This window comes from Tetrao urogallus (genome assembly GCF_951394365.1).
Source record: "Tetrao urogallus genome assembly, chromosome: 6".
Classification (NCBI taxonomy): Eukaryota; Metazoa; Chordata; class Aves; order Galliformes; family Phasianidae; genus Tetrao; species Tetrao urogallus.
This window is the reverse complement of record NC_136819.1, coordinates 25550302-25565122: the sequence shown is the minus strand read 5'-3', so window position 1 is coordinate 25565122 and position 14821 is coordinate 25550302. Positions and strand designations below refer to the sequence as shown.

The following is a 14821-nucleotide window of genomic DNA, read 5'->3' as shown; positions in this document are numbered from 1 at the left end:
ATTTGAACATACCTGAATTATTCAAGGGAAAAAAATGCATCCTATTAACTATACTGGTAACAGTGAAGGTACTTCCACCTAGAGGTGAAGGATGCAAGGGCAGAGTGAAACCCAGTGCCTGCTGGATTGGTGCAACACGTGAGGTGTTAATGGCTGGAGCCTTGCCATGCTCACTATGTACACTCTGATGCCACCGTCACTGGGCAGACTGCTTCTGCCTCCCTGCGATTAAGGAAACCCCATTGCCACCACGTCTGAGCTCAGTTGCCTGGCTCTGCAGGTGGCTGTTTATCAGTTAGGCTTTGCAAAGACAGCACAACAAACAGAAATCTGACTGGTTTATGTCCTAGCAGCTCTGTACCCAGCTAAGAGCCCAAGAAATCTCAAAGCGTCCTTTTGTGTTGGTGTTACAGAGTGGGTGGAGTTCACCCCCTACGAGGTGGGGCTGCTGAAGTATGGTGCATTCATCCCTGCGGAGAATTTTGGAAGCAAGTTCTTCATGGGACGCATGTTAAAAAAACTGCCTGAATCCCGGATCTGCTACCTGCAAGGTGAAGTGTTTCATTCCTCTGGCTCTTCAGGGAGTGGCAGAGCACATGGACATTTCTGGTCAGACCTACTGACCTCTGCTATAGGATCACCTTCTAGAATGGAGGTGCATTATAGTTTAGCCAAAAGTTTACAGTAAGAGATGTCTTCTCTTTTTTTTGTTGTTGTTTTCTTATTGCTGTCCTGGTATGCTTAAACTTTCTGAAATTCTGTCTTATCGATTAAATCCATAAATCTCCTTCTTTCATTCTAAGGAATGTTTTACACTTATTTTCTATGCTTCTGATTCTTCTCAGAATGCACTCCAATTTACAAATGTTTCATCACTGCAGGAAACATGCAGCTGCACTTCCACTGTGAGATATAACATCAATGCCACATAGCGAAACCTACATGCTAGAGATGTAGGCTGCCCAAGATTTCAAATGAGACCAGAAGCAAAAGGGTTTCTGAATCCCTCTGGTCAGTGCCTGAGTTGTACTGATGGGTTGTGTCTAAAGGCAATCAGCTACTTTAACAAGGAATTAGAGTAGTCAGAATTGATGACATAGCAACAGATGAACACAGAGCAGTGCAAGTTTGGTTTCAGTCACCTCTTCTTACATTCACGCTGCTTATAAGCTCCTTGATTTTAGTATGCTATGACATTAAATAGCCAGTACCCTAGGGAATATTGTTAAAATGATGGCTCTCAGGTTGGTCCATTTTACCTGCTCCACCACAGGAAAATTCATTTTCTAATTACTGGATATGCTGCATTGGTTTCTGTGTCCCACTGAAAAATAGGAAGTACAATTGATCAGAATATGTACTTAAATTTACAATGGCAGATGAAAAAGTGGCATTGTTGGGGCTGTATTTTGTCAGCAAAGCCATCAGTTCCCTTGTGAAAAGTCTGAGAGGAAAAGTCCTGGATGGAGGAAAGAGAATACAGCAGAGCAGAAGCCTGTGCAGTATGTGAATACTTAAATAGTAAGGTGTGCATTTTTCTCTTACAAACCAAATGGCTGAACAGGCTTTTCCTCCCTCTGTGAAATGATTCATGGCTCACAAAAGGTGACCAGAGTGTCTGGAGAAAAAGACGATCTGCAATAAGAAAGACAGGTTTTTTTTAATGTTTTTGTGATGTCTGCATTATCTGAGCTCTTAATTTTCTCCTTGAGTGGGTTTTGCTCTTTTTCTTCTCTCCCACTCTGTTATTTCTTTACTGTGCAGCAAAGCCATGCAGTAGATGAGGCACAGAACTGACATTAACAAAAATAGAGGTCACTGAGGTCTATAGAGAAATTGGACAGCCTCAATGTTTAGAAATATTTCAGATACAGACATTCCAAAATGAATCTAGGAGATCAAAAGAAAAGGGAAAAAAGAGTTCATTGTTAAAATGTGTTCTAATGGTCAATAATTCTCTTTATAGGTATGTGGAGCAGTATTTTTTCTGTGAACCTCTTACAAATCTGGGGACTGTCACACAGTTCAGAGGATTTCTGGAAGAGATGGACTCAAGACAAAATTGATGAAGTTGGTGAGAAATTTTTAGACCTTTCACTTATGGTCATTTAGTCTTCTGAATGCCTTTTGATATCATATCTTTCAACTAGAATCCAGAATCATAGGATCCTTATAAAAAAAAAAAAAAAGGCAACTTCCTCTCCCAACCTAAGAACTAAGAGGAAAAGAATAAATAGGGAAATGGTGCTGTAATTATTAAACTTATGAAAATGCTATTGATTGAAAGGTTCAATCTTTACTTGGAAGATTTACAGGGGTCACACATATCACAGGAAATGTTTTGTTATTGCTCATTATCACTCAGACATGTTCAGACTCAGAACAAAGACTCTGTATCAGAGAGTAAAGTTATTTTTACTTCCAGTGCAGGAAATCAACCTGTATATCAATTGGCTGATCAATATTTCCTGGATTTTGATTTCATTACTCAACACAGTAATTATTACATTGGATTCATCCTGGCTTAGAGATAAATGAGGCCCAGAGGGTGTTTTCTGAAGCAATACAAAAACCACAATTTTATTGCTAAATCATTCAACATGATGGTAGCTCTAATTGAACACATCCTGAAAATAAAGAAATACATGTGTGCAATGATAGAAACTGCAAGATCTCCTCTGTTGCACTCTCAGCCACCAGATCTGGCATAGCAAGTTGTAATTTCAAGAAACCACCCCTTGTGTCATTTCTGCTTTTCATCTACATATGCCCCCATGTAGTCACCCTGGAAACTTCCTGTAATTTCTAAGTGTGAATGTATTTCCTGGGATACTCTCATTCTACTGATTAAGCATATACTCATGTAGCAGTGGGTTATTATTGGGTAGAAGCTGTCATCTATTGTGGTAAATCTTGTGATGCTTTTCTATTGCCCATCTGACTGAGTGGGAGCATATGCTTTAGCCCCATTTTGCCCATGCTTACTTTACTTCATGGAATCTTCATGTGTGGATACATAACTTTCCTTCTGACTGAAGGAATATTCTCTGAATTGTTTGGTTCCCTTAAGGTCTCCTTTTTTCAGGAGACCAGAGAAAAGTGTATGTGTAAGGAGCAGGAGTATTTTTGTATTAGAAGAGGCCTATTAAAAAAAAAAAAAAAAAAAAAAAAAAGTTGTTTTCTGAACTAGAAGAAAAATGGCAATTTTTTGAGTGCCAACTCAAAAAGTGTGTATGATGTTGTAAAAAACAAACACAAAAAAAAACACAAAAAAAAGAACAAAACAAAAAAAAAATCAAAAGCAGGGGTTTAGAGTTATTTATATAAATGTTGAAATTTTGCACTATTTTTTAATATAAATATGTCAGTGCTTGTGTTGGTCAAAGCCTCTATCGTGTCTACCATGCAACTGTTAAGGGATGTTTGTCCACAGGAGCAGCAGTGAGTGGGGCTGTGGGCGCTGCGGCGCCGTGCAGCCGAGCTGTGGGGCTGTGGGGGGCCCGGCTGCTGCCGGGGGGGGCAGAAGCAGAAGCAGGCAGAAATTACTTGATTTTTTACACTTTTTTCTGATGAGCCATCTTTAGGCCAGACCTCAAGATCACCAGCAAATCTTTGTGCAGCAGCCCCTATTCTGCTCCAGAACAGGTTTTTGTTTGTTTGTTTTTTTAGAGTATGTTCAGTGAAACTCTGAGATCTCTTACATACCATTCCAACCAGAAACAAAAACGAATTAGTTATTCATTAACATTTCTCTCCTCCTCTAGATGAAGACCCAGTGTTGCCTACAAGGCCCCATGAGCTAAGGACTCGCATGTACACCCCTCCTGGCACCCTATCCAGTGCTCTTCGGGGTGCTTTAACCGATCGCTTCTCAGTTGCCCAGCATCACAATTTCCTGAGGGGTTATCAGCTGCATAATGACTACTTTGAAAATGAGCACTTCTGTCAATGGAAAGGTAAAAAGAACTTAAGAGACATCATATCCAGGTGGTGTTGGGATGAAATTTTGAAAGAAATCTATTGACAAGGGAAAAAAACCTAAAACAAATTATCTTTTTTTTTAAATGGTGAGAAGAGACAAAGAGTTGCCAGGAATTTAAGTTTGTTTTAAAATATAAGCATGTGCTTATGTGGTTTATCTGAGATGTCTGTGGTCCCTACTGAGAGGGTAGGCTCGATGCCAACAGAACAAAATTTAAAGTAACAACGAGAATGTGGAAAATACTTTAATTCAGCAAGGCTGTGCCTCTAACTGCAGATATGACTGAAAAAAATCCCAGAAAATATGAACAATGGAAAAAAGTCTGAAAGAAATGGGGCTTTCTAGTCCAAAGAGAAGTGGAAGGACAGAGAAGCACAAATCTACATGTAAAAAAGGAAAAGGATATTTTGTTCTTCATATCAGTGATGGACACAACATGAAACAATAATTGAAATGAGAGATTTAATTTAAATATTAGAAATAGCTTATGGATGGCAAATTATTAAAATAGATTATTTGGAATCTCAATATAGAACATTTTTAAGAATATGAATTTGGGTGGTATTTTGAGGTCCCTCTCGTGTCTATTTGACATTTATCTATTGCAACAATGAAAGGTCTAAGAGATGGCTAGTTCAACTTTGTGGGTTGTTTTTCCCATCAAAATAACAACAAATCAGGTCTTATTCCAATAAATATTTTCCTTTTAGACACTGTGTTAGACTCACGTCCCAATGAGCTGATGCAAAATCCTGATCACCTGGGCATGATAGATGCTGGATTTTTCATCAATACCAGCAGTCCACCACTTTTAAGACGGCAGAGGGAAGTAGATGTCATCATATATTTAAGTTATACTACTGGATCTCATACATTGGTAAGGAGGATCATGTTACGTTATGCTGTCTCAATTTGTTTGCCTATAGAACCTAGAACTACTCATTAATTCAGCTGCTTCATTTTTAATTTCTGTATTCCCTTCTTCAAATGCTAGAAGAGGTCAGTGATTTCTTCTTCAAGGAAAGGAGAAATGAATCTGCTGAGCGACCTAAATCCTCATTTAAAAAGCTGTGATGTCAGCCCTATATTTAAATACACCCCTTTTCAAATTATCTTGCTCTTAGAGGATGTGGCTTCAAACACCATTTTCATGGGGATAAATTTAATTAGCTGTCTATAAAGGCTTAATTTGGGTCTTTATCAACTTAGTTTAGTCAGAAATGTAGTGTTAAACATCTTTGCCTGTTTAGTTGAGAAGGCACAGTATACCATAGTACTCTAGTCTTTCCTCAGTAAAATATTTATCTATGTGCCGTAATACCTGCACAGACAAAATTGCACATTCAAACTTTGTTATCTTCTGGCTTCCTGGCTTCTAAGCATGTAGTAATATATCTTACACTTTTTCTTGCTGTGATTTATTTTTCTGATTAATTCTATGGAGTATATCAAACACGGGCTTTTCCACTTTTAACACTACTTGATTTACCCCAAACTTCTGTTAATTTCTTCTGCCTTTATAAAGCTGAATCCTGAATGAAATCTCCAACTCTGTTATTGAGATGAAAGCTTGAGATTAGTAATCCATGTGGTACATTAACACATGGGGTAGCTATGTGTATAACAACCCTTGATAAGAAGGAACCCACCCTATGGCTCCATGTCACTAAACATTAGTGATAGATATTCATTTTGGGGCTTCAGGACAGCCAGGCTGAACTCTAATGCTGATCATATTTGTGATACTCCAGACTCTAGATAAGGCGTGCAAGTATTACTCGGAGCAGAAAATCCCATTCCCAAAAATTTCTTTGAGTGATGAAGATAAGAAAAACCTGAAGGAGTGCTACATCTTTCAAGATTCAGATTCGCCACGATGCCCTATTGTGATTTTTCTTCCGCTTGTGAATGATACCTTCCAAGAGTACAAAGCACCCGGTAAGATACAGGCTGGGGCAAAGAATTAAACAAAAGACAGCACTACCCACTTCCCTGACACTAGAGGCTCCCACTCTTCTTCTGCCCAGGCCACCTGCTTTGTATTTGTCTCCTTTACTGACAGCTGTTAGGATACATTTGCTTTACTTCTTAGTAAGCAGGGAGGTAGAATTCAAAATTCTGCTTTTGCTGAATTTGGGAGATATGAAAAATGCAAATGCAGGGATGGGTCCAGGTGGCAAGCTCCTTAAGACTAGAATCAGGAAGCTATTCTGTAAGTAGCATCTTCCTTCCATCATCCAGGTCCCAGCTGCTCAGGGGACCAATTGCGTACAGGTGCGTTGACAGTGGTGACTGGAGAGCCCACTGAAGCTGATATCCTTGTCTGAACCATGATTTTAATGAAGCAACTGTTGAGAAAGCTACAGATGAACATTATAATGCTGTCCCTCACTTTTCTCTTCTGCCCTCATTGCTCTGGGTGCACCTTAACAAGAGGCAGCCACACGTGACTGCATTATTGGTGCATTTAAACTCTGAATTCTCTCCTGGAAGAAAGACTCCCTCTTTCTTCTGCTGTGGAACTATCTCACTGCTGACTGAAGATATGCCACATCAGCAACTTCTCTTTTTCTACAGGTGTCAAGCGCTGTTGCTCAGAGATGGAGGAAGGAAAACTTGACCTGACCAGTCGGTGTTCCCCTTACTGCATGTTCTCAGTCAGGTATACTGATGAGAATTACCGCCGGCTGCTGAACCTCAGTGAATACAACATCCTGAATAACTCACAGATGATTATGCAAGCCTTGCAAACAGCAATGCAAAGGAGGAGGCAAAACACGTGCTGCTAACTATCCAGCTGTCTATATCTTCTCGGAGCAGTTTTTTCATGCTCTAGCACACAGGAAGAACACAGCTTTTTGAACACTGGCTGTTCTGCACTACAGAAAGAAACTGCCCCATGTGGCTCAACGGGGTTTTTTCATTGCTGTGAAGTGGCTTCTTAAGGCAAGGACATTGCCTGGGAGATCTTTACATATGCTATGTTCCCTAAAGTAAGGTTGTCTCTAGAGCACTCTTTACAGAATTCTTGTTAGACTTTTAAAAATAGTCTTATTTTAAGCCTAATTTATTTTATGACAGATAAGAGAAGCGTTTTCTAATACCAAGGTGCTACAGCAATATAACATAGCTAACACACTGACAGGCCACAAGAGAGGGATACGAATATGAATGTCTCCTCCCTACAATTTCTCTTCATGGAAAACAACATGCATCAAACCTGGAAAATGAAGAAAATCCTGAGACCCAGTTGCAATCTGGCATCAGATCCCTTAGTCAACTCTATTTTGCAAGTATTTTGAAGAGCAGCCAGGGGTTAGAAAGGTAACAGGGACAAGTGTGTGCACACAGCCAGTACTGTGAATCATGTCCATCTCCTGAGGAATCTTGAGCTGTGAATGTGTCACATACAGATCAGAAGGAAAAACCTAGGAGGAAGCAGCATATGATTTTTCCAGCATTGGTTATTGTTTTTTTTTTTTCCCCAGCAAAAGGTCTAATTTGGCTACATCAGAATTTCCTCTGAATTTCTGTCAATTTTTATTGTTTGTTTTGAAATAAAAAAAATCAAGATCTTATTTTGAATCTTTAAAAATAAAAATAAAAATCACTGGGAAATTTTTCCCAATTGATTTATTTCTCATATCAAACTTCCTTTCTTAAATCAAAAGTACTTGAAATGAAAATATTCTACTTCCACTTGAGAATAAAAACTTTTATTGCTTAATTTAAGGGAATTTGCATAATTATTTCAGGACACACACTCATCAGCAAAAACTGCTCATTTGTTCACTTCTAGCAAAATGTGCAGACAAGAGAGAGTTAATAGTTTGCAGTAACTAAGACCATCTTAAAAGAACATGAACAGGCCTTCTGTAGAATCCAGCACAAATATACCCATACCATTTGTGGCAGGTTTGCATTTTCAATCTTTCTTCTTATTTCCTTTTATGGAAAATGACTTTTCTGAACTCTTGAAAGTGCTGAGGATGAGCTGTAAAGATTATTAACCTATAAAAACCATTGCATTCCAAGAGAAAATCAAATTGAAGATTCGCTTAAAAGAGACTATTCTTGAAGAAAATCTATTAACTAGACAAGTTAACTAGATGTCCTAATCTGAGACTAAAATAAACCACGGAAAAGTGCTTGGTAAGTTGAAACGTTTTTGAGTTAATATTTTCTATAACACCTTCATTTTGAAACATAAACTTCCTTTTAATAGATAACCTACCTCATTAGCCTGGGGAATCTAATCTGAAAGCTTCATTAACAATCAAATAACCTGCTTGGTTTGGTGCAAAATGACTCTTTTAGGATTTTCATTTTGGCAAGAAAAAAGACAAATTTTATTTACAGATGAGTTTGAAATTACTTTTCCAATACTTCTATCATTGAGGATGTCAAGTAAAGGTACTTTTTTGTGCATCTGTATTATAACATTGAAAAGCTAAAAGTCAGAGCGTACATTTTAACGTATAAAAATCTTTGAGTTTTGAATGAATACACTCTTACACGCTTTTTTATTGTTCTATGGTAGTTTCATGAGTCATATTCTGAAATATGGTGCTTTGTGCTCTGTGTATAACTCTGGGAATTACCTCCTTTGGAACCTGAAATCTCCAATATGAAAAAATAGACAGATTTTTCTGATAAAATCATCTCCGGCTCTGAGGAAATACTGGCTACATAAAAATGTTTTGTGTTAACAATATTGGACAATAAATGCCGTTTTCAAAATGGAAATTCTGCCCTGCTCCACATATTCAGGCATCTTGGTGATATGCTCTAGGTTCACAGTGTGTTCCTTGTTCCAGGAAAGTGAAACTGTTGTTAGCGAAGAACATTACAGTGTCCCAAATGCTTGCTGTGAGCATCCTGAACAAGGAGATGACTGCAGGGCTACAAAGTGAGCCACAGTCCCACCCCACCTGCAAAGGGCCATATCTGATATGGACTGCCACTTGTCAGAATGAAGGAATAATGACTGCTCCTTTCCCACACCAGGGGAAACCTCAGTCTTGCATTGCCTCAGCTGACATACTTCTGAATGCCCCCAGTGAATTTAGTTCTCCAATGGGTTTGTATCCTTTCCTTCTGATCTTGGCAAGCTGTGAGCATCACCCCTGCTTTCTCCCACCTGGTGTGCCTAATTTTCTGGAGGATGAGTGATGGTACAGCCCAGAGCCAGTGTGTTTGAGGGTTTTTTTGGTCATTGGCACTGTGGGAGTGATGTTTTCAGAGCTTCAGTCCTGGTTTATAGCAAGCTTTCCAAAAAGGTGTCAGAATAATGCACTGACTTTAACCATAGCTGGAGGATGCTAGTGTTGCCAAGTTTTCTCCGACCTAGTGAAAAATGCAATTCATCAAACTATAACTGCAGCTGGCACTTGTAGGTAGACACAATTCTTCACAGCATTGCGAAACAACATGGCCTAAAGCAAAAATTTATTCTACTGAGTTGTCTTTGATGATGGTGATAGTTTGCATGAGAATGTGCAGTATGGGAATGTGCATGGGAATTGTGTTTGTTAGTAACTATATTTAACAAATAAGCTAAGAAATGCTCAGGACATAGCTAACTTTTTGCTCTTAGGCATTACTCCAGAACAGGGAAACAAAAGCATTCCCTTCCTCCCATAATTTTGATCTGTTATGATGTGCTGAAGATGCAGCAGCTTTTGATGCCCTTTTAAATCCTTTCCCAGTCAGCTGAAGGCTATGCCAGCATAGGGGTTAGCTGGGTTCTAGCAGAGGCAGAGGCAAGGTTTGCAGCTGAACCCAAGGAGCTCTACATTGGTGATAAATCTTGTGTCTGGCTGGCAGGGTTCACTGGGTCAGGCACAGGAGCCAGATTACAGTCAGAATCAACCTGAACTGGAAAGCAGTACCAGAGTATTCACAGAGGTGGAGTTAAGGAAAGTTATTGCTTCAGGACTCTTTGTCTTAATAGTGGTGATAATAATGAGCCATAGGAAAGGAGGGGAAGAGGATACAACTTCCTAGGAAGAGACCCATCCTGGCTGGGCCTGGGCTGAGTAGAGACAAAACAACCTATGAGTGTGTCTGCTCTGCACTTTTAGACTTGAGATGGCAAGGATGGGTGGTACAGAATCCCTTAAAATGGCTTTTGCAACAACCAGTCTGAGAGAAATCGTATCTTCCCTCTTTTTTTTCTATTAACTTTTGTATCCTATATAGTATAACAGATAATCTGCATTTTGGTTATGTCACTGTTTCTGCATTTTATCAGTCTTGCTATGTGGAAAGTTCTGCACTTAGATAAAAGGGTATCCTTCTCTTACCATTAGTTATCAGCTTGCCATTGGCCAGAATTGGGCAAAGTGATTCAAACAGTTACTTCCAGCCATTGTACAGGTAGGGATATTTTTTCCTATTTGCTTTACAAGATGCTGCACAAGAAAATGGGAGGGGAATAGCTGGGTTTAAGAAATCAGGCAGAGGTGGGGCTCTGAGTCAGTTTATAAAATAGTCACTCACCTGCATGAGACATCTAAACTATTGGTGTCTCTGGAAGCTGGAAGATGTAAAGTTGTGCTGCCAGAGATAACACAGGACATGTACGTGACTGCGCCCACAATGGAGTCAGGCAATGCTTTGTCTCAGGTAAGAAGGGTGCAGAGCCAAACAGGGTGTCTGGGGCCTCAGCCAGCTGTGCTGCATATTGTGCACTGATGGGACTGCTTTCCTGACCTATCATTGACTTTAAGTGGCTGCACAGGAAGAAGAAATCAGTGCTTCAAGAACTCATTACAGAAATTAAAATGATAGTGAATCAAGGAAAGGAAGGGAAATCCGCCTGGGGAGTAAAAGTTTATTTACAAAGGAGGCATTTTGTACATGTTAGAGTTTTCTTCATTTCAGAAACGTGCCATATGAAACCTTAGAAAGAACTATTAAGTAGCACAGAGATGTGCTTCAAGGTGAAATACCAATTAATTACAGGGTGTGTTTACTGAAGACAGGTTTGCTGCTATTATAACAGCCAGAGCCAGGAGAAGCTGTCCCTGTGGTATGTCACCAGAGCCTGGAGCAGTTGTCACAGAAAGGGTGGACCTGACTGGGCTGCTATGGCCCTGCCCAGCCTCACTGGGGCAACACAGCATGGCAGTGGCATCGCTGGCGGCACTGTCAACTGCTGAAGCTCTGAAGGGAACACTGGCTGTGGGCTCTCCTTCATTGCTGTGCAGCTATGAATTCCTAAGGAGGATTGTTGTTAGGAGCCAGCAAGACTTTAGCCCTTTCCATTGCAGGAGCTGACCACCCAAACCAGTCCACTAGATGGAAATATGTGGCTGAATTGTGATGGGGAACAGTGGACTTCTGCTACAAAGGTACTGCGAAAGAGAATTTTAAAGTGGAACTGTAGAAGAAAATATTCTGTCGGGTAGAGCCTGGGTGAGATCGGTTTCAGTGTCTGCTGAGCAGTCTAATTAGGTATCATAACTCTTCCAGCTGCCTCCATGAAACCCCATCCAGCTTATCACTTCAATCACTTTGCTGTGCCGTCTTGCTTCATGTTCAAGTTCTACTGTTGTTTCTGTCCTTGGCAGATGGTAAATGAATCCCGTTTTAATAAGATTAATAGTTATTAAAGAGTGGGTTTAACTAGGCTTTCTGCTGCATATGTCTTACCAAAGCAAATTTGCTGCCAGTGTAGGTAGTAATAACTGTGAAATTGAGCCATTTACTCCCACAAAGAGTATGGCACAATCCTGAACTGGCTTTTCAACACCGGATTTCCTGAATTAACCTTACTTTTGGCCTCTGCAAAAAGAAAGGAATCTCAGCTAAGAGTTTTGCAGGAGAATTCAGGCATGTTAAATGAACTCCTTCCTTTTAGAAACCACAGGACCAGGTGTGCTTTAATGGAATTTTTTTGGAACTTTTTCTCTCTAATTTACTGACATTTAATAGAATAGAATCATTAAGGTCAAAAACGGCCTCTAAGATCATCTGTTTCAACCATCCACCTACCACCAATTTTGCCCACTAAACCATGTCCTAAGTACTACATCTACCCTTTCCTTAAACACCTCCAGGGACAGGGACTCCCCCATTTCCCTGGGCAGTCTGTTCCAATGCATTATGACACTTTTTGAGAAAAAAAATCTTCCTAATATCCAATCTGGACATCCTTTGGCACAACTAGAGGTCATTCCCTCTTATCCTATCTCTGTTAGGTACCTAAGAGAAGTGGTTGCCCCTCACCTGGCCATAACCTCCTTTCAGGGAGCTGTAGAGAGTGTTAAGGTTTTCCCTGAGCCTCCTCCAGTTATGAATGGTGCCTTTTTCTCTTTTGAGCTAAGATGCTGAACAGAAAGCATTATGCCTACAGTTCAGGGAGTAAACAATTCTTTCTGTTGTTTCATTGAATGGAAAATGTGAAGATAAGAAAATACTTTCTAAAACGCAACTCTGCAATGCAGTGGCACAACAGATTCTGGGCCATGAACCCACCCTCTTAAGCTTTTTTAAGCAAAGCACATACTCCTTTCACGATTTGTTCCTCCATGGTGCCTAAGCCGAGATTCCCTCATTATGGTGGGACACATCCACATACCTGAGCGTTTTGTTCAATCCCGCAGTGCTGCTTTTGGATCACTACACAGGCCGTGAGGGTCACTCCATAGGATTCTGTTCCTGAACTTGAGTTGAGCCCTTCCAGAAAATGTCTTCTGCAAAGCCAAAGCCAGCCCCTGAAAGCACTGGCCCTTCCTCAGTCCCTTCCTCATTCCTGACCATGGTTCCTTGCTGGGCATCCTTTGCAGCCTGTCTCCCTGAGGGGCTCCACACTCCCTGCATCGCAGTCATAACCCACACCGAACAGCTGGCAGGCAGCTTCACAAAAAGAGCTCTATATGGTAAAAACAAAGTCAGCAGTTCTAATAAAGCTGCAGACAGAAAGCTTTGAACTAAAGTAAAAAATGACTAAGCAGAAAAATACAGACAGCACAGGATTTATTCTTAAATATCTGCTTTCATTTTCCATCACCTCTATTCTGTCCTTGCTCAAATCTTTGAGCGTTAAGGGCTGGCACAATGCCTTCACCCTTATGCAATCACTGTACATCTTGACTGTACAGTGCCTTTCTGTCTGTGCCTTCCTTATTTCTATGCCTTTAGAATTAGGTTTTAGGCACAAATGCAAGTGGATTGTCTTATCCAGAGCTGTTCTCTGGATTCTGATCTATGGTTTGATCCTATCAGTGTGCACACTCAGTCACCATGTATGCAGCTGAACAGTACCAATGCTTTTGGCTTTTTACAGGACCTGGTGCTTTGCTGTTACATGAAGGCTTTTTTTATCTGGTTCTTCAGTAGCCTACTTGCTAAAAGTCCCCAGTATGGATATCATATTTGTTAGCCCCAGCTGCAGCTGGGCTAAACATTCTGAGAGATACCAGGTGGACATTTGGCACTGAGAGATATGGGCAGTGAATATGATGTGATGAACTAGAGGATCGTAGTGGTCTTTTCCAACCTTAATTATTCTATGATTCCATTTAGTCTATAAACACTGATGCAGCACTGGAAATACTGCATGTTTAAAAGAACAAGAATGGGGAAAAATCATATTCCATAGCCCAGTAGTCTGAACTTGAGTCATAGCTGGATGGGAGCCAATCCCCACAATAGTAATTTTATCACTTGCAAAAAGCCTAATGCAGCTTTTCATTTTCTACCTTAGAAATTAAAGAAGTATCTCCTCTCCCAAATTGAATTGGAATCTTACCACTATACAAAGCTGAATTTTGACAAGAAAGCAAAGCAATTCACCATGATTACAAAAATCTGCACATGATCTATAAGAGTAGTGAAACCTTTTGGCCTAGTTCATGGCTTAGATACTAGCAGAAGAAGCATGACATTGGTCATTTCTTAATCACATAGGAAAATTCAAATAAGCTGTATACAGTTTGAGTATGTCTCTCTCTAGATTTTTACCTCCTAAATATGCTATTTACTTTCAGCATTCATTCCAAAATTTTACGTGTGGCTTTATTTTTTTCTTGCAGATAGAATCATCTCCGTGTTACTTACTGACTGTAAGAGTCATAAGAGCAAGAAATATCCACCAGGCAGATGTCTGTAAGTATCTGCAGTGCTCTGTATGGACCCTTTACCCTTCATGGGCCACTAGCCAATCCTCTAAGGAAAAGAATTTTCTAGGTTTATTCTGTGGCTGGAGAAAGTCCGTTGCTGGCATGTTTGTCCCAGAGATGAACAGTGTGCTTCTCTTTACTTTCATCCTATTCTGTGAAGAGATGATTCTCTCTAGCAAGATGGCAGAGATGGGTTGGTGGTTGGACCAGATGACCTTAGTTATCATTTCCAACCTTTATGATTCTGTGATTCTGTAAGGTCACAGGTGCACCTATTACACATACGTTCTACATTCATAAAAGGGATGGACAAAACAGCTACTGCAGTATGTTGCAAGCAGGAAATGCAGAAACGTCTCCTGTGTTTTCCTCTGAAGTAGATTCATGCAACAAAAGACAAAAACTGATTGGAAGAATGGGACAAACACAGTAAGTGGAGTAGCCTTGTCTCAAAGGGTAACAAATCCAAAGTACTACAGCCTGCCTACCAGCTTTCACAGATTAAACCAGGTGAAATGTCCTTTACTTCTGATGGTCTGCAGCTGTGTCTTTAGCAGGGTCTGTTGTGATAGCATGAGTGGTAATGGTTTTCAAATGAAAAGAGAGGAGACATTCAAGGTCAGACTGAGGGGGCTCTTAGTACTCTGAACTAGCTGTAGGTGTCCCTGTTATTGCAGGGGGGTAAGCCTAGATGGCCTTTAATTGTCCCTAC

The 14821-nt window shown here is 40.2% G+C and overlaps 2 protein-coding genes across 2 annotated transcripts in view; both read left to right on the top strand.

Moving 5' to 3' along the window:
- Window positions 1–6771, top strand: part of LOC306947463 (cytosolic phospholipase A2 epsilon-like) — a gene marked incomplete at both ends in the record, with an annotated part of 30392 nt that extends 23621 nt beyond the window's left edge. The window contains 6 exons of the mRNA XM_079536783.1: window positions 414–551; window positions 1967–2074; window positions 3765–3956; window positions 4693–4859; window positions 5734–5920; window positions 6560–6771. Of these exons, the coding sequence (XP_079392909.1) occupies window positions 414–551; window positions 1967–2074; window positions 3765–3956; window positions 4693–4859; window positions 5734–5920; window positions 6560–6771 (1004 nt within the window). The remainder of the gene's footprint in view (window positions 1–413; window positions 552–1966; window positions 2075–3764; window positions 3957–4692; window positions 4860–5733; window positions 5921–6559) is intronic.
- Window positions 6772–10582: 3811 nt separating this feature from the next.
- The window catches only part of LOC306947981 (uncharacterized protein), a gene marked incomplete at both ends in the record, with an annotated part of 64513 nt that continues 60274 nt past the window's right edge, over window positions 10583–14821 (top strand). The window contains 3 exons of the mRNA XM_079537442.1: window positions 10583–10609; window positions 11257–11337; window positions 14023–14095. Coding sequence (XP_079393568.1) covers window positions 10583–10609; window positions 11257–11337; window positions 14023–14095 — 181 coding nt within the window. The remainder of the gene's footprint in view (window positions 10610–11256; window positions 11338–14022; window positions 14096–14821) is intronic.